The sequence below is a fragment of the Leopardus geoffroyi genome, chromosome C1 (assembly GCF_018350155.1).
Source record: "Leopardus geoffroyi isolate Oge1 chromosome C1, O.geoffroyi_Oge1_pat1.0, whole genome shotgun sequence".
NCBI lineage: Eukaryota > Metazoa > Chordata > Mammalia > Carnivora > Felidae > Leopardus > Leopardus geoffroyi.
In genome coordinates this window covers 12,156,481-12,182,434 of record NC_059328.1, presented here as the reverse complement: position 1 = coordinate 12,182,434, position 25,954 = coordinate 12,156,481, and the positions used below count along the sequence as shown (strand labels likewise).

Genomic DNA, 25,954 nt, shown 5'->3' with positions numbered 1-25,954 from the left:
CCACGTGTTGGTGTGATGTTCATTGTTGTTTCACGGACGCAGCCTGGAGTGAAGCAGTCCACACATGGGCCCTGTCCTGGTGGGCTCAGCCCCTGCTCTTCTGGGCTCAAGGTCAGGGTTCAGCAAGGAAATCTCAAGAATTTAGAAACCCCTACACATTCAATGCATATGTATTACATGGCCACCACCCAAGGTCAAGACCAATACCCATAGTAAAGTCTGGCTATGTTTTTCTGGTGGTGTTCCCCAGAAGCAGACCCTGAAATGAGCATTTGGGAACAAATGATTTATTATTTATTAAGTCCGTCCAAGAGAAACCAGGAAGGGGGTGGAGGAAGCAGGATGAGGAAAGGGAAGAAGCCAAACAGGAATGTGACCTGAGGTGTAGCCTCAGCCTGCTCACTGAAGGAAGAGCTCTGGAACATACGTGGCCGCTCAGAGTCGTCCCAAGGGGGGGCAGAGTTTTGTACACCTGCACCAGGCAGTCACTGGCGATGGGGACTTTGGCTCTCCAAATGGTCAAGGGGACACCAGTAGCCCATGAGCAATCATCTAAAGGGGATACAGCTGCAGTGAGCAGCAAAGTCACAGGATCTGGGGAATGGGCTCATAACCAGAAGACGATCTGGCAGGGCACCAACAGTATCCACTGCTGTAGATAATATCATATTCTTATATGGAATTGTTACATGTAGATATTTGTGATTTGACCCATGGTAGAAAAATCCATACTACATAGCCATGGTCTAACACGGTCTTCGTGAAACTTCGTGACACTCTCTGAAGCCCTAAAATAAAGCCACCTAGTTGCTTGCTGGGCCTAGAAGCCACTCCCAGTTCTTTGGGGGTATACCTCAGGAGGTCTTACCCCTCAGCCCCACCTTGGAATTCTGGACTGATATTTTGGTGATGCCATTTTAAGGAGCCACTGCAAAATGAAAGTCACTAGTTATACTCCCAGACTTAACCCGTGGGTCCAGCCCTCTGAGGTCAGTCCTCCGTTTTATACCCAACTAATGTGGCCCAAGCCATAGCAAAGGCAATCTTCACTGTGGCTTCCTGAGCCACCCATTTCGGAGACTCCCCAGAGGATGCTGGTGAGTTAAATCCAGTCTAGTGACACTTTCATATCTTGGCTACTCACCTACCTCAGGATTGCTGGAAGTCACCCTGAGACTTCTAGAACAGCACTTTCCAATAGAAATATGCAAGCTACACATGCAATTTTAAAAGTTTCTAGTAGCCATGTTTTAAAAAGGAAAAAAAAAAAAAGGAAAAAAAGGTGAAGTTAATATGTTCCCTTTAACCCAATATATCCAAATTATCACCATTTCAACGTGTAATCGGTATTTAAAAACATCGGGGTGCCTGGGTGGCTCAGTCGGTTAAGTGTCCGACTTCGGCTCAGGTCATGATCTCACGGCTCGTGAGTTCAAGCCCCATGTCGGGCTCTGTGCTGACAGCTCAGAGCCTGGAGCCTGCTTCGGATTCTGTGTCTCCCTCTCTCTCTGCCCCTCCCCCACTCACATTCTGTCTCTCTCTCTCTCTCCCTCAAAAATAAACAAACATTTAAAAAAAAAGTTAAATATCAGTGAAATATTTCATGCTGAGGGAGCATAAGGCAAGAGGACCCCGACAAACCCCCCGTCCTCCCCAGGTGGGACCTGTGTGACATTCCTCGGGCACTCCTGGCTGCCCAAGAACAAAAGGAAAGGGAAAAACCAATGGTTAATTGATAGAGATCACAGTCATGTGGGACCTGAGTCTCCATCACTTTACAGATGTCTTAGTAAATTACAAGAAAAAGGCAATCTTATCAATAGCCTCATCTCCAGAATCCTGTAGACTCAGTTTCTTGGAGCCCCAACATCACCCTCCCCTCCATAGTGATGCGGGGAACAAAGGCAAGAAGGAAATGGTAGAGAAATTTAAATTTCCTTATAGTCTGCAGCACATGGGCAAATATTTGAGGCAGGCAGAGTAGGCCATTCCTCCAGGGAAAAACCACCTTAGCTTGACAATAGCTAGGCCTCCAGGACCCTGTGAGTCCTCTGTAGCCTATGAAAGTCCTTTTGGAGACCTCCCCTTGCCTTTACCTCCCCCAACTCCCAAGGAGTATACAGTCCGTCACTCCTCACAATCCCCGGACAGCTCTTTCTGCCCACGGGTCCTGTCCCCCGTGCTTTAATAAAACCACCTTTTTGGGGGCGCCCGGGTGGCTCAGTCGGTTGAGCGGCCGACTTCGGCTCAGGTCATGATCTCGCGGTCCGTGAGTTCAAGCCCCGCGTCGGGCTCTGGGCTGACTGCTCAGAGCCTGAGGCCTGTTTCGGATTCTGTGTCTCCCTCTCTCTCTGACCCTCCCCCATTCATGTTCCGTCTCTCTCTGTCTCAAAAATGAATAAACATTAAAAACATTTTTTAATTAAAAAAAAAAAAAAAGAAAACAATACCTTTTTGCACCAAAGACATCTCAAGAATTCTTTCTTGGTTGTCAACTCCAGACCACCCCCAAAACCACATCATTTCACACTCTTCTATAGTAAGTCCTTGAACACTGATGTGTATTTTCTACCTATATCTTCATTCATGCTAGCCATACTTTTAAAATATTTATTTATTTTGGGGACAGCACAAGCGGGGGAGGGGCAGAAAGAGGGTGACAGAGGATCCAAAGCGGGCTGTGTGCTGACAGGCTGAGAGCAGCGACCCCAGTGTAGAGCTCAAACTCACGAACCACAAGATCATAACCTGAGCTGAAGTCAGATGCTCAACTGACTGAGCCACCCAGGTGCCCCCAGACTAGCCGTATTTTAGGTGTTCGATAGCCACAAGTGGCTACCAGGTTTGAAAGCATAGTTCTAGAATCTTCTCTGCCAGGCTGAGCCCCAATTATAAGAGTAGGCACATTCCTTCAATCCCCAGAGTCCGGCTAGTCTGACTGCAATGGCTAACAAAAATTTATTATTATAACACCAAAAAGAGAAGTATACAATAGACGTCAGCCCTCCATAGCCCTGGTGTGCAGAGCCTTGTCCCTCCAGAAGGTCCTCTTGCCTGTGGCTGCTGCTGTGTTGCCCCAACTGGCCTCTCTCTCAGCCAGGGGAGTGCCTTTGGCCAGGTCGCCTCTGCCCCCCGTCAAGATGAGAATCCCCACTGGCCCCATGCCCGTGGAAAGGGAAAATATAACTCCCTTACTTCTAGCCTCCTTCCCCTCACCATTGCCTGCGATACAACTTGCTTCTGTATGTTACTCTAGGATGTGGGCGGCAGGTCCCGGGTGAGCCGAGTTGAGGTCCTCATTAGCTCAAACCCTTCATTCCAGACGGGATCCAATCCACACTTCAGCATGGCCAAAAGGTGTAGAAGCAGGATCCCTCCTCCACCCCACCCCACCCCCCAAAAAAGAGCAGCCACGGATGAATTCTGCCTGAAAGTGGAACTTGTCCAGGATCCTGACCCAAGTGGCATCGGGTCCAGGGGGCCTAACGGCGATATTATTGGTAACTAAATATAGCGAATGACCTCAAGTGACAGTGTGTGGAATCTCGTCTCCAGCCGGACAACCACAAAAAGGACATGCCCAGGCAGAAAGCTCAGCTCAACAGCCTTGTCTCGAGCCTGGCTGATGTGAGAAATCAGCCTCTTCCCCTGTGCTTCACCTCTGGGCAGCCCAGGCTCCTTTTGAGCCGTGATCTTTGAGAAAGCGAAGGTCTGGGCTTCTCTTGCCAGTCTCGAAGCAAAGTGCCAGGTTCAGGTCAAGCCTGTTTCTGCCTCAGCCCTTCATGCTCTGTCAGCCAAGGCCCGTTTTGTCAGTCATGGGGCATACCGCCAGATGACTTTAATATTTATTTTTGAGAGAGCGCAGACGGGGTAGGAGCAGAGAGAGGGGGAGAGAGGATCCGAAGCGGGCTCTGCGCTGACAGGCTGATGACAGCAGCGAGCCCGATGTGGGACTCGAACTCACGAACCTCGAGATCATGACCTGAGCCGAAGTCGGACGCTCAACCGACTGAGCCACCCAGGCGCCCCCGGCCAGGCAGTCTTACAGAGCAGTCTCTGACCTGCATTCTGGAGCCCTCCTTCCCTGCTACCCTGTTGCTGAAAATGTTGAAAGACTGTTCTACTTCCCTCCTGCGGTTCCTGGCACCTAGTGCTCAGCAAATACGTTTGCGGGTTTTTTTGTTTTTTGTTTTTTTTTTAAGATTTCTATTTTTTTGAGTAATCTCTACGCCCAGCGTGAGGCTCGAACTTAAGACCCCGAGATTGACAGTCAACCGCTCTACTGACTGAGCCAGCCGGGCGCCCCGGCAAATACGTTCTGAATGAAACACAATGAAGCAACTGTTCAGCTAGGCCATGAAAGCAGAAAGATCAGCCCAACCAGACGTGAGGTGCAAACAGCTATCATCTCTTATGCAGCAACTACATGCCAGCTGCCAGCTGGTACTATATGACGGGCCGTTTCGAAGGCCAAAATGATCAAATAGGGATAATTTCGTATAGTTCAGCCTGATATTTTACCATCCCCACTTTAGAGATGAAGAAACTGAGGCTCCGAGAGGAAGTGACTTGGCTCGAGTTTCCGCAGCCGCAAGTAGCAAAACCGGGACTCACACCCCGGTGATCGAACCCCAGAGCTCACCTGCTGAACCTCTGCTCTGCACGACCTCGTCTTAGAAACAGCTTCCTAACCCCACTTCAATGGGTCATCGTCTTTCATTCATAAATGCTGCCTTCGTGCCAGTTACTTCTTAGCATGTCCCGTTAGAATCTCACCACAAGAATGCCCCACTACCTATAAGCAAGCTGTCCGGGGATTATAGGATTCCGTAAACCAAACCCCTCAAAGGCAACAGAGCCCAGGCTGAAATGACCTCTCCGTGACGGAGCGCGTTCTCTCCAGTCTTCAGCCCAGAGTAAGGCGGCGTCTCAAATCGTGAGCGGCAAATTACATTCATTCATCCACCATCCGTTCTTGTTTCCAACGAACAGTTACGGTAAGCGTCTATCGTGCGTAAAACTCAAGTGATCGCGTGATCTTTTCATCTAAGCCAGAGTGAAAAGGGGGCACTACCAATAATTCCCCCCAGATAACTGATGAAAACTGGAGCCATGCTGGGTAGACCAGGATACTTGTTCTCCCGGGAAACCCCTATGCGTGAGACATGAGCTCACCCCCTTCCCCAGGAACTGACTGCCAAGTCAGGGAGACAGGAGAGCAAGGAGGCAGATTGATAGAGTAGGCACCTGACAAATATTTGCTGAATGGAGGAATGAATAAGGTACAAAAAGCTGTGGGGGCGCCTGGGTGGCTCGGTCTGTTAAGCGTCCGACTTCGGCTCAGGTCATGATCTCACGGTCCACGGGTTCGAGCCCCGCGTCGGGCTCTGTGCTGACAGCTCAGAGCCTGGAGCCTGTTTCAGATTCTGTGTCTCCCTCTCTCTCTGCCCCTCCCCTGTTCATGCTCTGTCTCTCTCTGTCTCAAAAATAAAGTTAAAAATGTTAAAAAAAAATTTTTTTTAAAAAGGTACAAAAAGCTGTGGAATCTCACACACACACACACACACACACACACACACACACACACACTTATTTCCAGCTGGGGAAAGACCAAGGGTGGCCCTGGTGTTCATTTAGGCTAAGATGAGTCTTGAATGAATGTAGGAATGGAAGACTGGTCAGAGAAGGGAGGGCTGGCAAACTGAGCAGAGACACAACCGGATGTAAACGTATGACACGTTTAAGAAATGGCGATGATGGGGCGCCTGGCTGACTCAGCTGGTTAAGCATCTGACTCTTTTTTTTTTTTTTTTTAATTTTTTTTCAACGTTTATTTATTTTTGGGACAGAGAGAGACAGAGCATGAACGGGGGAGGGGCAGAGAGAGAGGGAGACACAGAATCGGAAACAGGCTCCAGGCTCTGAGCCATCAGCCCAGAGCCCGACGCGGGGCTCGAACTCACGGACCGCGAGATCGTGACCTGGCTGAAGTCGGACGCTTAACCGACTGCGCCACCCAGGCGCCCCAGCATCTGACTCTTGATTTCAGTTCAGGTCATGATCTCATGGTCATGAGCTCCACGATGGGCTCCTTGCTGAGTATGGGGCCTAAGATTCTCTCCCTCTGCCCCTTGGCTGCTCAAGCATGCAACCACACACACGTGCACTTGCTTGCTCTCTCTCTCTCTCAAAAAATAAAAATTAAAAATTAAAAGCTAATAGAAAAATCAGCTTTTAAGAAACCACCTGAGGAATGATCAAACTGTGGCACATCCCTACATTTAAACAGTTGGCAGTGTGGAGATGAAATAGATTTTGGACACTGATGCGGGAAGAGCTCCGAGGCAGAGCAGGTGATGTTGGCATTTAAAAGAAAAAAAAAAAAAAAAGAACGCCAAGCAAAGCCATGGATTTCTATAGAAACATACATATGTATATACATGCAAAGAAAAAGATAGGGAAGCAATCCCTGAAATTGACAATACTAATCACCTCTGGGAAAGGTAAGCGTGACGAGGGGATTTACACGTTACCTATGTTGCTTGAAATTTTTACATAGTGAGAATTTAATTACCTATGTATTTTTAAATAATGTTTTAAAGCCGCCCGAAACCCTTGGCATCTTATTTATGCTGCAGTCTTCCCATCCTGATTAGCATAATCTCTTCTCCCTAATAATTCACAGCTCCCTTCGGCCTCTTTTATTCCCCCAGCTGGGCTTCCTACTGCCAGTTTAAGACTTACACTTCCTTCCAGATACTAATTCATTTACTCCTGCCCATGAGGCGACCATGATTCTTTCCCCCCATTTTACGCCATAGGAAAGTAATGCACCGAGACACTAAGTAACTTGCTCGATGTCACACAGCAAATGACTGATGAAACAGGATTTGAACCCCCAAAGGCCGGCAGACTTAAACACTCCCCCTCCTTGCTCTCTAGAAGGTCAAAATTGCTTTTAAGTTTCTTCACCCCTCTGACTTGAGCTGTTTGCAGTAAGCCAATAAATAGTCACTACCAATGAATATTTACCACTGATTCCTTTTTTTTTTTGCATTTCATTTACACGGCTCTGTCTCTGATAGAAAGAAGTGCTCAAACTTCAGATTCGGCTGGAAAGGGAGTTGCATCATGTACTGCGTTTACAAAGCGCACACCCACACACACCCCGAGGACCAAATTAGCTGCTAATTGGAGACTACGCTGGTGATGGGGCAGGCAGACAGGAGGCAGACAGAGGTTAAGCAGGGTGGGTGAGCTCTTTGTGTGTGTGCATGTGTGGTGTGTGCTGTGGTGTGATGCTATAGGGCCCAGCAACGTGACAGTCCCCAGAAGGCCCTGGGCCACTCGCTAAGTCCCAGCAGCTGAGCTGACTTCAGCTGTGCGAAACGCAGCCCCATCTGGACTGGGAGTGGCTCGTGACTTTTGCTCCGGGAGTTCCACAGAGGCTGCTCATGAAATTGGAGAAGTCTGTAGCATATGATTGTCCCCATCCCACTCGGAGAGAATATTTTGAGAAGTCTAATTATATGGTGGGGTTTGGAGGGAAGAGGGGCTAGATAAGCCCTTTCTAAGGGCAGGTTGAAAAGGGCTATTAGGGAGCCTTGGGCAGTTCCGTGAGGCAGGGGCCCCCTCTGCAGGTGGACCAGACACAGTAGCTGCCACTACGTTCCCAAGAGCCCGCGAACCACTGTGTTCCTTGGGTGGCAGGCCCAGAGCCCAGCCGTCTCTCTAACAGAGGATACTGACCTGACCTCCCGGCTGTGTGACTTAGGTGAGGCGTTGACCCTCTCTGAGACTCAGCTGCCTCAACTTGAAATGAAGGACACAAATCCCTACCTCGTGGGGTTGCTGTAATGATTAGACAGAGAAAACGTCCCCAGAGTGCCCTGCAGAGGGCCTGGTACACAGGAGCAGCTGTGCACCTCTCGAGGTGGCAGCTGACCTGGAGACCTTGGAGGCCATGCTAGGGGTTGGTGGTTGACTGGATGTGGCAGGGGGAAGAGTCAGGTGCACACTAGGTTTCTGCCTAGAGACGGGGTAGATGGTGCTGAAAAGAGAGATGTGAGCGCCTCAGGTGGTATGTATGACTGGGGACAGGTTGAGTTTCAGAGGCCATTGGGACACCCAGACAGATGCTCAGGAGACAGCTGGACAAAGGGCGGGAGGGGGTCAGCCAGAGAGATGGGAGAGAGTGACAGCCCATTGGTCGAAGGAGCATGAAATCCCAAATTTTGGATGGCACGGATCCTAAGTCCCACCACAGAGATGAATTGGGGTGAGGTGGGTTTTTCTTGGAGACAAATAACTCTCCCAGGCAATAAAATTATCTGATATTTCTCCCCTAAATCTTACCTGATAAATCTCTTTTGGGGGGTGGGAGGGCGGGGAGGGTGGGTGATGGGTATTGAGGAGGGCACCTGTTGGGATGAGCACTGGGTGTTGTATGAAACTGATTTGACAATAAATTTCATATTTAATAAATAAATATATATATGTGTATAAAATAAAATAAATCTCTCTTAAATCCTTGGCCCTCTGGTTGGGGGTGGAGGAGGGGAATCAGTACAGGTTGCCCTAAATCACAAGACACTAGAAATAGAGTTGATTGTACAAATGACAGTGGATACAACACAATGCTCTTGGGGTTTAATTTGTAACTCTCGAGTGGATTTCCAGCCCTTGGGAAAGAAAGCACTCCTGAAGCAAGATTCTCACCCCAGATTGCTCACCTTTCTCATTACCCAAAGACTAAGAAAGTCTGTAAAATGGGGGCGGGGGGGAGGGGGAGGAGTTATTCCAACTGGAAGGGTTGTTATGAGGACGAAGCAGACTGTTTATGTAAACACATTTATAAGCGATGAGGTTCCGCATAAACTTAAAGTGACTAGCCAACTGTTGAAAAGCCATACTTCACTCGCTAGACAAATGGAAACTGACAAAGAAAAAAACCTTGGTTCTCACCATGAGGACACCTTGGGAAGATCTGTCAGGAGCTGGCCATGAAAACCTCTAAGCCGTGCAGCTGTGCCTTTCTGGAATCCCAAAGTTCAGGGCGGAGGTGCAGCCGCCCAGGAATTTGTTCCTCCATAACTCTGAGCTCCCCAAATCCCCATGAAGCCCAGGAACGATGTGACTGCAGGGCGCGTGGGCCCATTGGCACCAGGAGCCCCTCCATAAATCAAGGTCTCACTTCTGCTGGCCTCAGATGGCTCTTTCCAAGGTGACCTGGGTACAGTAAAAGAGTTATCACTTATCTAGGAGTAGCATCGGCCTTGGAGACAAAAGAGTCGTGAAAATGCCAACGGGCCCCATTCTTTAGGAACACGTTCCTTGGAGGGAGAGGATGCTCTCCCTTCATCTCAGAAGACGATTCAGCCAGGAGGAGTTAGAGAGAGGGTGATAATCTTCCCATGATTCCATCCAGGTTGGGTGGCCCAAGAGGCCCTGAGGCAGACTTGGAGAAGCCCTATTCCAGTGCTGGGTCAGCCTCAGTGGAAAGCCAAGGTGACCTCAGCCTTGTCCATAGTCACCGCCAAGACAGCGCCCCAAGACAGTCACATGAATCCCAGAACCCTAAATCAGCCGGCCCAACACCCTGATGCTACAGGCAAGGAAACTATAGGCCAGAGATGGGGAGGGACTTGTTCAAGGTCACACAGCCTAGGGAAGATTCAAGGTTAGACCCAGGGGTCCAGGCTGTTTCTTGTGACCTCACTACACACCTCCTTTAATGAGATCAGACAGCAGTGTAGCTGGCTGGTTCCAGCCCAGGGCTCCAGAAACTTAGCCCCAACAAACCAATTTGCCTGGCCATCTTAATTTCCCCAGCCGCACGTACATGAGCTGTGAGGAAACGAAAGACTATGAAAAGATGCCCTTCGTATGTCACAAACAAGCAGGCAGAGAAGGGAAACATCATTCCTGACAAACACAAGTACCTGGAAAGCTAACTACCTGCATAAACGCCCCAGGTGACCCAGGACACCATGTGACTCGGAAGACTGAGGTCATCAAGCCCCCAGAGGGAGGCTGGTCCTGGGATGAGCCACGGAGAGGTTGGGGAAAGCAGCTGAGATGCCCAAAGTGGAGACTTCATGCACAGACCTCTCCCGTAAGACTGTTTTGGGTCTTAAGTGAGATGATGGATCCTAACGCTAGGCGTATAGCAGGTGTTCAAGCAATGGATTCTACTGCTAAATGGCTAAGTAAGCCGTGCTGAAACCAGGACAGTCTCGGGCAAACAACACCGTGTCTGACAAATGTCTGACCAAAGCCACTAAGCTCATCACTAAGAGATGAGTGATACTGCTGACAAATTTTCAGGAAGAAAAGGGGGCTATATACGGACTGAACTCCCCAGCCGTCCCAACACTCCCCCTCTCCGACTCCGCTCCCTTCTCGGAAGGTCACCTTAGAAAGGCGGGAGGCTCATTAGCATGCGCCGCGCACACCGCAACTGCGCACGCTCGCGTTGGCTTTCTCCGCCTTCCCTCCTCCCACCGGGGAAACTGGAACCGCCTCCCACTCGGCGGCTCCTGCCCGGCTAGCGGGGCCTCGGTGGATGCCGGCTGGGCGCCGCGGTGCTCGGCGGGACGACGGCGGAGAGCGACCTCAGGGTTAAGGGGTGGGGCTTGACGTCAGGAGCCAAGATGGCGGCGGCGGCGGTCGGAGTCTCCTTGAGGCGCCGGTTCCCGGCCACGGCCCTTGGCGGAGCCTGCCTGCAGGTGAGCTGCGGGGCCGAAGGAAGAGGGCAGGCATGAGAGTCATGGAGGCAGCCTGGCGCTGAGGGGGCCGTGGAGGAGGGCGAGGGAGCACAGGACAAGGCCACAGGGAGTGGAAGGACCCGCTCCCGCTGTGTCGCGCGCGGGTTTGGTCCTGGTGCATCCCAGTCCGTTATCCTTCTGCGCCTCGCCGCAGCCTGGGAGTTTATCAGGGCGGAGACTTTTTTTTTTTAAGTTAAGGGGATAGTATTCGGGGGGGGGGGGTCTTGAGGTGCCCAAGGTCATGTGGCAAGCGAGTGACTGTTGTAGCCGAATTCGAATCCAAACGTTTGGGCTCTAAGCCCGTTCTCTGTCCTCAAACTAGCCTCTGTGGAAGACACAGGCCTGCGGGAGTGGGAGGAATGGGACCTGGGAATCGAGGTCTCTCCTCCAGGGTGCAGGGTTGGGGGCTCAGTAAACAGAGACTGGACCGGAATTGATAAAGGGCAGAGGAAAGGGAAAATGGAGGCAAATCAGATCCCTGAAGGATCTGGGCCCTTCCCGGTGGGGGTGGGGGGCTGCGGGAAAGGTGCCTTAAAGCAGTGTCGGATGACACTGACTCAGTGTCCCTGTCTGTAAAGGGCTTACGACGGCACCAAGCGCAGAGTTTTGGCATGGATCCCATAGGAACTGAGCCTGGTGCTGCCCTTATTTACTACTCAGTTTGCGGTGATAAGTTTCCCCACACCCCTTGTATTAGGACTCTACACACTTATCTCCATTCCAAATGGAAGATTTATTTGGAAGGGGAAGGGAAATTGGCATTGCACACATAAGGAACTAAGAATTTACAAATCCCTTTTTTTTTTTTTTTTTTTACATTTATTTATTTTTCTTTTTTTTTTTTTTTAATTTTTTTTTTCAACGTTTATTTATTTTTGGGACAGAGAAAGACAGAGCATGAACGGGGGAGGGGCAGAGAGAGAGGGGGCACAGAATCGGAAACAGGCTCCAGGCTCTGAGCCATCAGCCCAGAGCCCGACGCGGGGCTCGAACTCCCGGACCGCGAGATCGTGACCTGGCTGAAGTCGGACGCTCAACCGACTGCGCCACCCAGGCGCCCCACATTTATTTATTTTTCAAGAGACAGAGAAAGATGGAGTATGAGCAGGGCAGGGGCAGAGAGAGAGGGAGTCACAGATTCTGAAGCAGGCTCCAGGCTCCGAGCTGTCAGCACAGAGCCCGACGCGGGGCTCGAACTCACAGAGCGTGAGATCATGACCTGAGCCGAAGTTGAACACTTAACCCACCAAGCCCCCCGGGTGCCCCTACAAATCCCTTTGAAGTCTGTCTCCTCCTCTCAGCTCCTCAACAACCCCTGCAACGTGGGCGAATAGTAGTTCTTACCTCCTTTTTAGAAGTTTCAACACTGAGGCCCCAGAGAGAAAATTTTTTACTTGCTCGAAATATCACAGCTGAAAAGTGGTAGATCTAAGACCAAAATCCAGCTTGTTTGTCTGTTTGTTACATAATATGGGAAAAACTCTTAGCCCAGATCTGGGCACAGGTGAACCAGAAATACTTTTGCACTGACATGAGAATCTCTCTCATTTTAAATACAGCCCTGGCTGCATAACACAGTGCATACGGCCTGCCTTCAAATGCTAGTTCTTTCCAATGTGCTGTATATGAACTTGAATGAGTCATTTTATAGTCTTTCTAAAAAGGGGAGATAGGGAAGGAGGACTGCCTGTCAGAGCTTGAAGTTTGTATCCGCTGAGCATTAATGAGTAGTAATGACCTTGTTTACCAGTTCCTTTCATAGTTGCTGAGCAAGCAGTCAAGTTGTGAGAGCTCCACCAATGAGAGCGAGTTCCAAAGCTCAGGTCCCTCTTCCATGAATGAGTTGAGCAGAAGGTTGGTTTCATAGGTCAGTTTCATAATTCCAGGTGAGGCCGTTGCAGAGCCTCCTGAGGCTAGAGAAATAGAGAGCTGCCTCCTGTCCACTCCCCCTCGTAGGAATGTGCATTCATACCCACGAAAGTCACCTCAAAAGAATCCCGAAATGAGCTTGGTGTATTATCTGAGTGATGTTCAGGTGCCTCGGACTCTAAGACACAGTAGAATGGCTCTTCTGAATTCCTTTCATGCATTAGTCCGCACTGAACCATAGTTCTGCCTATAAGTGTTTAGCTGTAATGTATTACCTGCAATTGTATTGCCTTATTTCTTCATCTAGATCGTGAATTCCATTAGGGCAAGTACTGCCCGCTTTCATTTGTGTATCTCATTGTTCTTAGCACTGGCAGGTCTTAGGATGCCCATCTGCCAATCAGAAACTGATGATATTGCCAACATTGAAAAGCAGAAATTATTTTCTGGGCTATGTTAGAAGGTTGACCCTCCAGTTTATAAGGTAGATATTAATACTCCCTACCCCTATACAAAAGACGGCTCTGTGGGGCGCCTGGGTGGCTCAGTCGGTTAAGCGGCCGACTTCGGCTCAGGTCACGATCTCGCGGTCCGTGAGTTTGAGCCCGCGTCGGGCTCTGTGCTGACGGCTCAGAGCCTGGAGCCTGTTTCAGATTCTGTGTGTCCCTCTCTCTCTGACCCTCCCCCGTTCATGCTGTGTCTCTCTCTGTCTCAAAAATAAATAAACGTTAAAAAAAATTAAAAAACAAAAAACAAAAGACGGCTCTGTGCTGCCAGCATGGACCTTGCTTGGGATTCTCTCTCTCTCTCTCTCTCTCTCTCTCTCTCTCTCTCTGCCCCACCCCTATTGCTCTCTCTCTGTCTCAAATTAAATAAACATTTAAAAAACTTTTTTTTTTTAATATCCACCTGGATATCTGATAATACATCACAAACTTTGTTGGCCCAAAACCCAGCTCCTAGTACCTACCCCTCACCACACACAGCCCCGCTTTGTCCTTCCTTCTCAGGTGATGGCACCTCCATCTTCCATGGGGCTTGGGCCAAAAACTGCAGTCATCCTTGCTCTTTGCCCCACTGTCACATCCAGTCTGCATGGAAATCCTGTCAGTTCCTTCTTAAATGTATTCAGAAACTTACCACTTCTAAAAAAAGGCAAAAACAAAACAAAACTTACCGCTTCTTACCATCCACAGCCACCAGCCTGGTTCAAGCTGCCAACATCCCTTAGCTAATTACCGTATACTGTAATTCTTGTGTGGTTTTCTCACTTTCATCTTTGATTCTCAACACAAACCAAAATAATCCTTTCAAAGCTTAAATCTGACTCTGTCACTCCTCTGCTCAAAACCAGTATTTTCTCATCTTACGGTAAAAGCAAAAACCATTACAAGGTCGGGGCACCTGGCTGGCTCATTCAGTACTGCACGCGACTCTTGATCTTGAGGTCATGAGTTCAAGGCCCATGTTGGGCATAGAGTGTACTTAATTTAAAAAGAGAAAGATAGAATATTCTCCAAAGTTGGAATCTCAAATATACAACTCATTGAGTGTATTTAAAGAAATTTGCTAGGGGGTACCTGGCTGGCTCAGTCGGTAGAGCATGAGACTGTTGATCTCCGGGTCATGAGTTCCAGCACAGAGATTACTTTAAAAAAAAAGAGGGGGGGGGGCGCGCCTGGGTGGTTTGGCCCGTTAAGCTTCCAACTTCAGCTCAGGTTATGATCTCGTGATTCATAGGTTCGAGCCCTGCATCGGGTTCGGTGCTGACAGCTCGGAGCCTGGAACCTGCTTCCAGATTCTGTGTCTCCTTCTCTCTCTGCCCCTCCCCTGCTCATGCTCTGCCTCTCTCTGTCTCTCAAAAATAAATAAATGTTTAAAAAAAAAAAAAAAAAAAAGAACCTTACAGGATCCTATGTGATCTGGCTGTCCCATTAACTTCCCAATCTCCCCTCCCATTCCTGCCCCTGTAGCTCACTCCATTCTCAACTACACTGACTGCCTTGTTGCTCCTCAAACACATTTTCACCTCAAGATTTGGGCTCAGTGTCCCCTCTGCCCAATTTGCTCTTCCCCTGAGTTGGGTATGGCTTGCTTACTCACCTCTTTCAGGTCTTCGCTTAGCTGTCTGTCACCTTTTCAGTGAAGAGTTCCCTGGCCACCCTCTCCATTGTGCTTATCACCCCCTGACATTACTATAGATGTTATTTGTGTGTGTCTCCAGTCACCATAAGCTCCATAAGGATCAGAGTGTGTGTGTGTTTTGCCCTGATCCCCAGGGCCTAGAACAGCCCCTGGAACATATTAGCCACTCTGTAATTATTTATTGAACAAATAAATGAGTGTGTCTGGGCCAGCTACTGTGCAAGATCTTACTAATTGTATGAATTCAGTGTCCCTTGGATTTGTTTGAGAAAAGGAATTATCTTTGTGCTCTTCAGCATTGGATTTGCATTTCTGCCACATGTATAATGGGTAAAAGGTCGGGCTTTGGAGATTAAAAACAAAAACAAAGAAACCTGTATTTGAATCCTGGCTCTTTTGGTCTATGATTTTTATTTTATTTTTTATTTTTATTTTTATTTTTTACGTTTATTTATTTTTGAGAGATAGAGACAGAGCATGAGCGGGGAGGGAGCAGAGAGAGAGGAAGACACAGAATCCGAAACAGGCTCCAGGCTCTGAGCTGTTGGCAAGGGCCCAACACAGGGCTCAAACTCCAACACCTTGAGATCATGACCTGAGCCGAAGTCGGACACTTAACCAAGTGAGCCACCCAGGAGCCCCTATTTTTTATTTTTATTTTAGAGAGAGAATGAGCAGGGAGAGGGGCAGAGAGAGAGAGAAAGAATCCCAAACAGGCTCCACACTCAGCACGGAGCCAGACGTGGGGCTCAATCCCACAACCCTGAGATCATGACCTGAGCCAAAATCAAGAGTTGGACATTTAACCAACTGAGCCACCCAGGCGCCCCATTTTAATTTTTTAATGAGAATAATAAAACTTCCCTTTGTAGAGATGTTATAAAGATTAGAGACAATTTAGTACAACATTTCTTACACGGTAGGGGCTCAGTGAACGAAAGCCATTATTTTCTTTTTTCTTTTTTTTTTTTTTTACTTCTACTAGAACACCGACATAACAAATTTTCACGTTTCTCTATTGCATAAATGTATTTGTTCTTATCACAGCTGCCATAATCCTGTGGATTAACTCTTAGTGCAGCTCAAGACAAGCAAACTCCTTCAGTTTAGAACCACAACCACCTCTGGTAATTTTTATTTTTTGCATCTTCTCTCCTCATTCCTGTTTGCCGCCCGCCCCCATTATCCCTCCAAGTGTTGTGTAAAACATGTTTTTAACTCAAAATAAACTTAAATTCGGTGTTTTTTAAAGAATTAGTTATGGGGGCGCCTGGGTGGTGCAGTCGGTTAAGCGTCCGACTTCAGCCAGGTCACGATCTCGCGGTCCGTGAGTTCGAGCCCCGTGTCGGGCTCTGGGCTGATGGCTCAGAGCCTGGAGCCTGTTTCTGATTCTGTGTCTCCCTCTGTCTCTGCCCCTCCCCCGTTCATGCTCTGTCTCTCTCTGTCCCAAAAATAAAATAAACGTTGAAAAAAAAAATTAAAAAAAAAAAAAGAATTAGTTATGTTTTGGGGGCACCCCACAACTTACGTTTGGGGTTCCTCATGGTGCTCTGTTGTGATGCACCCTTGTGGTTTCTTGCTCACATCGTTCACAAGATAAGACTTTGTAAATGATGTCTAAAAAACCTAGTCACTTTTGGGAAGATCTGCATGATCAAGTCTAGACCTTTGTAGTTTTGTAGAGTGGATATGAAGCAGACATAAGTATTAGAAAGAGTTGTTAAGGTGAGGATCCGTTGCAGGAATCCACGGTCACCTTTGGCAGGCTTTGTGGGAATGAGACCAAGCTTGATACGGCTGGATGCCTGTTGCCCTCAGACAGTACTTCTAAATCAGGCTTCACGGCTATGAAGCTGTAATTGACAACCTCAAAGTCCCAAGTTTTTTTAAAAGTCCAAGCTTTACCAATATTTTAGTGTTAAAAAAAAAAGTTTCTTTTTTAAGGAGTTAGGTATTTTTTTTAATGCATTTTATTTTTCTCCCTCTCTCTACCACCTACCACAGGCAAGGCAGCCACCCACTCTGGGAAATAATTTGGTGATTTTGTAAAAAAAAAACGAGATATGCAATTGTCCTAGAATCCAGGAGTTACCTTCCTGGGCGTTTATTTATCCCAGAGAAGTGGAGATATGTTCACACATACTCGTTATAAAATCATTCATAATAGCCAAAAACTGGAAACAGCCCCGAGGTCCTCTAGTGGGAGAATGGCTGAACAAACTAGGGTCCATCATATCATGCAGCACTACTCAGTAGTAAAAAGAAACTGTTGAGGTGCACACGACTTGGATGAATCTCCAGAGAATTCTGCTGAATGGAGAAAAACCAATCAAAAGGTTCCATACTAGATGATTCCATTTATAGAACATTGTTGAAATAACAAAATTACAGGAGTGAAGGACTAAGGGGGGAGGTATGAGGGGAGCGACTTTGATAAAGCAATCCCGGGGGTCTTTTCAGGGGTGGGAATGCTCTGTGTCTTGACCGTTATCAGTGCTGATGTTTTGAGATTGTGCTATAGATCGGGACTGTTTTCATTGGGGGAAATTGAGTAAAGGGTATGAGGGGTCTCATTATTAATTCTTAAAAATGCATGTGATTCTACAGTTATCTCAGAATGGAAAGTTTAATTTTTTAACAAAGCAACAGACTGGATATATGTGACAGCATGAGGGAAATCCAGAAGCATTATATTAGGTGGTAAAAGCTAGACCCAGGATGCACTGTCTGATTGCATTTATATGAAATTCTGTAAAAGGGGGCAGGGGTGCCTGGGTGGCTCAGTGGGTTAATTGTATGACTTCAGCTCAGGTCAGGATCTCGCGGATCATGAGTTTGAGCCCCACATCAGACCCTCTGCTGTTAGCGCAGGGCCCACTTTGGATCTTCTGTCCCCTGTCTTTGCCCCTCCCCTGCTTGTTCTTCTCTCTCAAAAATTAATAAATATTTTAAAAAATGAAATTCTGTAAAAAAAATCTGTAGTGATAGAAAGCAGATCAGTTGCAAGGGGGAGGGAGTGGGCACTGATTGTAAAGGAACACTAGAGAACTTTCTAGGTGGAAGTGTGCCCTCATAATTATGGTAGTAGTTATACCACTTTATTAAAACTCTTCAAACTGTACACTTAAAATTGGTGAGTTTTATCGTATTGAAGTAGACTTTATCATCTAACCAAAACAAGGTGAAGCACTAAGCAAGCAGAAGCCTGCTGGAGTATCTTCAGTGATCTTTTCTTTTCACTTCCTTCACTTTGTCTTAAGTGCCACAAGGTGGCGTTAGCCAAATGTTCCTGTTTTACAAAATGGAGTCCCTAGGGACGCCTGGCTGGCTCAGTTGGTGAAGGGAGCGACTCTTAATCTTGGAGTCATGAGTTCAGGCCCTGCAGAGAGCTTTTTAAGAATAAGTAAAATACAATAGCATGGAATAGAATCCTGCTAAAGAAGAAAAAAAAAAAAAAAATGGAAGTCCCTAATGGAAGATGTTCTTTTGTAGAAATGACTTTCCTTTTATTGCTGACGTTAGCCAGCCTGGTGATAAAGGAAAAATCTGCTTTTCTCTTCACCTTCACTTTCATCTTCCCATCTTTCCTTTTTTCCTCCTGGTAGCTGAGGTTTATATTTTCAGCCTCACTTAATTTGGGACGTTTTTTGCCAGCAAGTAAGAAACACCATCGCACCTCTTGTAATTACACCATTAACCTCCCCAGTTTTGTCTGTTTTTACCAGTTTGTAAGAGAGTTAGCTGGCCTGGGATATAGTCTGTGTGTTTCTGCATACAGACCAGGGGCTCAGCTTCTAACTGCCGTTGGACTGACAGGATCCCTGCTCTGCTCCCAGGGTAGAGCCAGCGGTGGCCGCCTTGTGTGTTCACCTCGATGGAAAGGTCTTCAAGGACTGTGGAATGGGGACAGCATGTTTGCATTTGCCTAATGCTCTTTGCTTTGTACTTTTTTCTTTTTTTTTTAATTTAATTTTATTTTAAATTCCAGCATAATTTCTTGCGTTTGTCTTCAATTTTTCCTAACCACGAATTGAAATGCTATACACAAAGGCCTGGACCAGGTATGCTAGAAGATGCAAAATAGAACCTGTTCCATGCTGTGAATGATTAGTTTTATGTGTCAGCTGGGCCACAGGGTGCCAGATAGCTGGTCACACATTTTGGGTGTTTCTGTGAGGGTGTTTTTAGAGGAGGTTAACATTTAAATCAATAGACCCAGTAATGCAGATTGACCTTCCTGATGTAGGTGGGCCTTATCCAATCAGTTGAAGGCATGAATAGACCAAAAGGCTCCCCTTCCTCCAAATAAGAAGGAATTCTTCCTGCCTGACTGCTTTCGAACTGAAACATCGACTCTTCTTGGGTCTTAAGCCTGCTGGCCTTTGGCCTAGAACCGCATCATCGGCTCTCCTGGTTCATGGACCTTCAGGCTTTGACTAGATTTACATCATTAGCTCTCCTCGCTCTCCGCTTGCTAACTGCAGCTCTTGGGACTTTCTATCCTCTATAATCATGTGAGCCAATTTCTCATAAAAAAAAAAAATCTCTTTTTATGTATATGTATATGTGTATATATACCTTTCATATGTATCATGTATTTATATGGATAGACACACTATTGGTTCTGTTTCTCTGGAGAACTCTTAATACACATGCCCTCAAGGCATTGAGACATAAAAAGGAGACAGAGCCAAGAAGAAACCTCCAAATATTCACAAATAAATAGACTAGTACAGTGTTCAGGAGCATCGGCTCTGGGGTCAGACAGACTTGGGTTCCAGTCATAACTCCTCTTGTCAGCTGTGTTATCATGGGCCCATCGCTCGGTCGCTGAGCCTCATTTTTCTCATACAAAGACTCAGTGGAGTAATTAGTATAAAGCATTTACTACAGTTCCTGGCAATAATAAATTGTGGCCTTAAAAATGAGTGTGAATTTAAATATAAAACTTTTGAGCAACAGCACCCTTTTTGTAAATATGTTATGGGGAAGCTGTTCTGGTGAAGGACGGAATTAACCAGAGACCAGCCCTCTTAACCTGACCCTCTCGTAGCCACCTCTAAGGTGGTAGCACTCTGGAGTTGCTCGGCTCACCGTGTGAGACCCACTGGCAGAGACGTAAGTGTCCAGGAGGTGGGATAGAATCATCATGGAGAACAGGACTCGGGTGTTGGTTAGTTCCCTACATGGGTTCTGTTTTACAGTATTCTTCACCGTCTTTCCTGCTGCAGTGCTGTGAGCTGAACGTTCGTGTTCCCCCAAGTTCAAACATCGAAACTCTAATCCCCATTATGATGGTATTTAAAGATGGAACGTATGAGAGGGAATCAGGTTTAGATGAGGTCATGAGGGTAGAGCTCTTACGATGGGATTAGTGCCCTTACACAGAGGGGAAAGGACGTGAGATCTCTGTCTCCGCCACATGAGACAGCAAGGAGGTGGCCGTCTGTCAACCAAGAAGAGGGTCTTCATCAGACACCAAGTCTGCCTGAGACCTTGATCTTGGACTTCCCAGCCTCCAGAACCATGAGAAATTTGTCGTGTTTAAGCCACCCGGTCTTTGATGTCTTGTTACAATAGCCCAGACTGATGGAGACACCTAATCTAGAAACACTGGCAGCTTTCTACTGCCAGTAGCTTTCTACTGGTTTCTCCACATGTTGCCTGACAATTCTTCCTTTGTAGCCAGTGATACCGTTCTCAAAAATAAAAATGATTATGTCATCCACCTGATAATTCGTTCTGGCTTCTCATTGCTCTTAGGGTAACATCAGAATCTTGACTTCCTCACATTTCCCACTCCTCCGACCTTACTCAAGCCCCCCTGACTCATATTGGACTTTTCTCCCAGATGTGCTGTGCTCTCCCCCATCCAGGCCTCTACACGTGTTGTTCCCTCAGTTTGTAACACTCTCTAATCCCTACTCACCAAGTCAGCTTCATTATCATTTATGGGGCCTTCCCTGATCTCTTGTACTAGTGTAAGTCTTTTCTGTATTCTTCCCTCTTTATACTTTGTCATAAATATTTAATTTCTCTCTTGCTTAAAGTAGATTCCGTGAGGGCAAAGACTGTTTCGTTAAGTGCTATTTCACTAGCCCCCAGCACCATGTCTGGTACGTGACGTGCTAGGTGCTTAATATTTGATGGATATTGAATGCCTTTTGCAAGAAGACAGTTATGTGTGGGTTTGTAGCCAGTGCTGTAGTTTATAGCACCAGCTAAACAGTAGGATTTGTCTTGCATTTTTAACAGTTTTTTCCCCCCCTTCTTGTGAACCTTTTCAATTCCAGGCCTGCCGGGGGGCACAGACAGCGGCAGCCACAGCTCCCCGAATCAAGAAGTTTGCCATCTACCGATGGGACCCAGACAAGACGGGAGATAAGCCTCGTATGCAAACTTATGAAATTGATTTGAATAAGTGAGTATCTCTGTGAGAGCTAGATGTTTGCTAAGTGAAGGTGAGCTGTTGATCCGAGTCAGGGACCTGCTTTTCACATCTGCGGAAGGTTTAAAAACAGATCATCCAGTGGCCCTGGAATTTACTGTCTCTTTTTCAAACGAATGAGGTAGGCGCCTGATTCGAGAAGATAATTAATACCAGGAAGAATAACTTTTGTAAAATTCCTTTCCTTTCCCCAAATCAGAGGATGACAAATTTCTTTTTTTTTTTTTTAAATAAAGTTTCTTTCTGAGAGAGAGAGCACGTGCACATGAGTGGGGGAGGGGCAGAGAGAGATGGAAAGAGAATCACAAGCAGGCCCCCCACAGTCATCGCAGAGCCCGACGTGGGGCTCGAACTCCCGAACCATGAGATCGTGGCCTGAGCCAAAATCGAGAGGTGGACACTTAACCAACTGAGCCACCCGGGCCCCCCCAGAGGATGACAAGTCTCTAGGAGTACTGGTAGAGCTGGACGGACACCGTAAATGTCTCTGGAATGGTAATATGACAAGATAGCGATGCAGTTAAAATAGTAGCAGAGATCCATGCCTCTGTGTTATTTGTCTTTCTGTCATATCAAAGTGCCACAGACCTAGTGACTTAAAACGCCTGGATTTATTACTTTTCAGTTCTGCAGGTTAGAAGTCTGGTGAACGTGTCATCAGACCATGGGTCGAGGTGTCAGCAGGCCCTGTTTCTTCTGGAGACTGGGGAAATCCGCTTTCTGTTCCCTTGGGCTGTTGGCAGAATTCAGTTCCTTATGGTTGCAACACTGAGGTCCCTGGTTTCTTGTTGGCTGTAAGCTAAGGGCCGCCCCCAGGTTTTAGAGGCCATGCACCCCGCAGCTCATACTCCCCGTCTTCAAAGCCAGCGACAGCGGGGTGAGTCCTCACCTCTTTCTGAACCACTCTCATCATCTTCCACCCCGGAGGACCTCCACAGGCAGCCAAACGGAAGAAAATCTGGTGAGCTGGGCTCCCCAGCTCCCCACTGCACCACCTCTCCCCTCTCCAGTGTAATCAGAACTGTCCTATTTCATAATATGTTTTATTTGTAAATGAATAAGGACTTTATGTGTTTTGAACAAAAGCTTCCATGGCACAAAAAAAAAAAGATTTGAAAACCACTATTCTGGGGCGCCTGGGTGGCGCAGTCGGTTAAGCGTCCGACTTCAGCCAGGTCATGATCTCGCGGTCTGTGGGTTCGAGCCCCGCATTGGGCTCTGGGCTGATGGCTCAGAGCCTGGAGCCTGTTTCCGATTCTGTGTCTCCTTCTCTCTCTGCCCCTCCCCCGTTCATGCTCTGTCTCTCTCTGTCCCAAAAATAAATAAACGTTGAAAAAAAAAAAATTAAAAAAAATAAAAAATAAAAAATAAAAATAAAAATTAAAAAAAAGAAAACTACTATTCTAAATGCTTTCTTTGACTTTACCAACATGTAAGTTCTATTAAGCACTAGAGTTAGTTGATATATAACCTTGTCAGACAGACACTTACCAAATACCCAACAAAAAACTCTAACTACATGGAAGTTAAAAAGCACTCTTTTAAACAACTACTTTTATTAAGGAATCATTTCAAATATTGTTGGATACTTGGAGAATAAAAACAATGCAAATCAAAACCTACAGAATGTGGATGAAACTTCAGAAGAGTTAAATTCATAACTAACTTTTTAATGTTTATTTATTTTGAGAGAGAGAGAGCACAAGCAGGGGAGGGGCAGAGAGAGAGAGACTCCCAAGCAGGCTCCGTGTTATCAGCACAGAGCCTGATGCAGGGCTCAATCCCGTGAACCCTGAGATCGTGACCTGAGCCGAAATCAAGAGTCGGACACTTAACCGACTGAGCCACCCAGGTGCCCCCATAACTATTTTTTGACGCTAAAAAGCGTAAAGAGTAATTGCATTCTTCTCCGGTTACAGCAGAGTAGCTTTCATCGTACTAACTCTCGAGTAACAGCTATAAACTCTGGACAGAAGACAAGCAGTAATGACCTACAGGCACAGCAGAGTGACCGGAGACACTAGGAATGAGTTGACACTTGGAAGAACAGAATGTTACTGGGTTTTACACTCTGTGACCTGAGGGCAAGCCCCAGTGGAAGCAGAGGTACAAGGCCAATAAAACCACAGTCTTACTAGCTTGATGTTCTATAGCTACCACAGGAACCAGTAAACGAGGGGGCAGTCCTGGAAAGAAACATAGAGGGGGAGCCCCAAAGTCTGTTTGTGAACTGCCCAAGTCTGAAGTTCAGCCCATATTAATTATTGCTTTAAAAAAAAAACAAAACAACTCAGGGGCCCTTGGCTGGCTCAGTCGGTAGAGCATGCAACTCTTGATCCCAGGGTCGTGAGTTTAAGCCCCACATTGGGCATGGAGTGTACTTAAAATAAAAAACTATTTTAAAAGGATTTTTTTTTTAATCGATACTCTATAGAGAAACACAATAAAATCCAGAGTTGCCACGTCATTTATTCACAAAGTCCAGCACATAGTCCAGAATTACTAATCATATGAAGAAACAGTGAAACCTGACCCATACTCAAATGGAAAGACCAGCAATGGAGGCCACCCAGCCCTGAAGCAGTCCAGGTGTTGGAACTAGATGTGCATTTTAAGGAGTTATCCCTATGCTCGTAAAGGAAAAGATGCTCACGAGCTAGAAAATCTCAGCAGGGAAATAGAAACTTTTAAAAAGAACCAAACGTGGGGCGCCTGGGTGGCTCAGTCGGTTAAGTGTCCGACTTCGGCTCAGGTCACGATCTCACGGTCTGTGAGTTCGAGCCCCGCGTCAGGCTCTGGGCTGATGGCTCAGAGCCTGGAGCCTGTTTCCGATTCTGTGTCTCTCTCTCTGCCCCTCCCCCGTTCATGCTCTGTCTCTCTCTGTCTCAAAAATAAATAAACGTTTAAAAAAAAATTAAAAAAAAAAAAAAAAAAAGAACCAAACGGAAAATCTGGAACTGAAAACAGCAATATCTGAAATAGAAAATTTACTGGATAGCAGATTGAAGACAGCAGGAAGATTCAGTGACCCTGAAAATACATTAACAAGAATCACGTGTTCTTGAGACTAAAAAGATTGGAATGATATCAGAAGGTTTAACATATGTCATTGGAGTCCCAGAAGGAGTGGAGAAAGAGAAAGGGCAAAAAAAAATACTTGAAGAACTAATGACCAAGAATTCCCCAGGCTGGTGAGAGACACAATTGACACATTCAGGAAGCATGAACTTCAGACAAGGTAAATACAAGGAAAACTACACCCAGGAACATCATACTCCAATTGCTGAAGATCAGAATGAAAGAGGAAATCTTGAAAGCAGGAACGATAAAACACATTACAGCCTGGGAAACGATACAAATGATTGTTTACTCAATGATTGTAGATGCCAAAGGACCATGAAATGCCATCGCTTAATTACTAAAAGAAAAACACCGTCAGCCAGAATCCTGTACTCCGCAAAATGGTGAGGATGGAATGAAGACATTTTCAGGTAATAAAAAATCCAAGAATTCACAGCCAGAAGACCTGTACTAAGTGCAGTGTGAGAAGTTATCTTGCCTGTTGAGAAGGAGGAAAGGAGAAGGAATGAAAAGCACTAGCTATGGTAAATAGGAAACCATTTTTCCTCTTAATTCCATTAAAGTATACATATGACTGTTAAAAATCTAATACTGTGTTGTGTAACAGACCGCTTACACAGTTGTAATGTGTGTGATGACCAGCATAAGGGCTGGGAGTGGGTTGACCTATAAGGTTGGAGGGTTCTTACAGTACATGAAATGGTACAGTATTAACTCGAAATAGGTTGAAAAGTTAAGGACACATTATAATTCTAGAATAACCATTTATTAAAATGCAGAGTGAGATAGCTAAAAGCCAATATATAAATTAAATGGAATTCCAAAACTGCTTACTCCATCTAAAAATACTACTTAAAGCAGGAAAGAAAGAACAGGGGCAAAAATGTTGGGACAAATAGTAAAATGAGAGAGCCAAATCCAACCTCATCAATAATTATATCATTAAAGGCATTAAACACTCCAATTAAAAGGCAAAGACTGTCAGAATAGATAAAAAGCAAAACCCAATTTCATGCTACTTATAAGAAATACACTTTAAATATTGTTAAAAACAAAACTCAACTAAGTAAAATTTAAAGATCTTACTGGCATGGGGCACCTGGGTGGCTCATTCGGTTAAGCGTCCAACCCTTGGTTTTTGGCTCAGGTCATGATCCCACGGTCCTGAGATCGAGCCCTGAGTCAGGCTCCACGCTGAGCATGGAGCCTGCTTAAGATTCTCCCTCTCAGTCTGCCCCTCCCCTGCTCACACGCTCATGCTGTCTCTTTTAAAAAAAAAAAAAAAAAAAAAGGAAAGGGATGTCTGGGTGGCTCAGTCGATTAAGTGCCCAACTCTTGATTTCTTGGTTTCGGCTCAGGTTAAGATCTCACAGTTTGTGAGTTCGAGCCCACATCAGGCTCCGTGCTGATGGTGCACAGGCTGCTTGGGATTCTCTCTCCCTGTCTCTGCCTCTCCCCTGCTCCCACACGTGCTCTCTCTTGAGCGCACACACACTCTCTCTCGCTCTCTCTCTCGCTCTCTCTCTTTCAAAATAAATAAATAAACCTTAAGAATTTTTACATAATTTAAAAATAAATTTTTTTTAACTAAAGACAGATCATCTGAACATTATCAGTCATCTTGATCTAATTAATATTTTTGAGA

At 46.4% G+C, this 25,954-nt stretch overlaps 1 protein-coding gene across 3 annotated transcripts in view; it reads left to right on the top strand.

The window, feature by feature from the left end:
• Positions 1-10,509: 10,509 nt before the first annotated feature.
• SDHB (succinate dehydrogenase complex iron sulfur subunit B) overlaps positions 10,510-25,954 on the top strand; it is a 31,368-nt gene continuing 15,923 nt past the window's right edge. Inside the window, exons 1-3 of one of the 3 annotated variants that reach the window (XM_045475814.1) lie at positions 10,645-10,727; positions 15,828-15,907; positions 21,074-21,201. In XM_045475814.1, the coding sequence (XP_045331770.1) occupies positions 21,173-21,201 (29 nt within the window). In that variant the 5' untranslated portion in view covers positions 10,645-10,727; positions 15,828-15,907; positions 21,074-21,172. Of the gene's footprint in view, positions 10,728-15,827; positions 15,908-21,073; positions 21,202-25,954 lie in introns of all 3 variants that reach the window. The other 2 variants (XM_045475813.1, XM_045475812.1) reach the window with 2 other exon arrangements.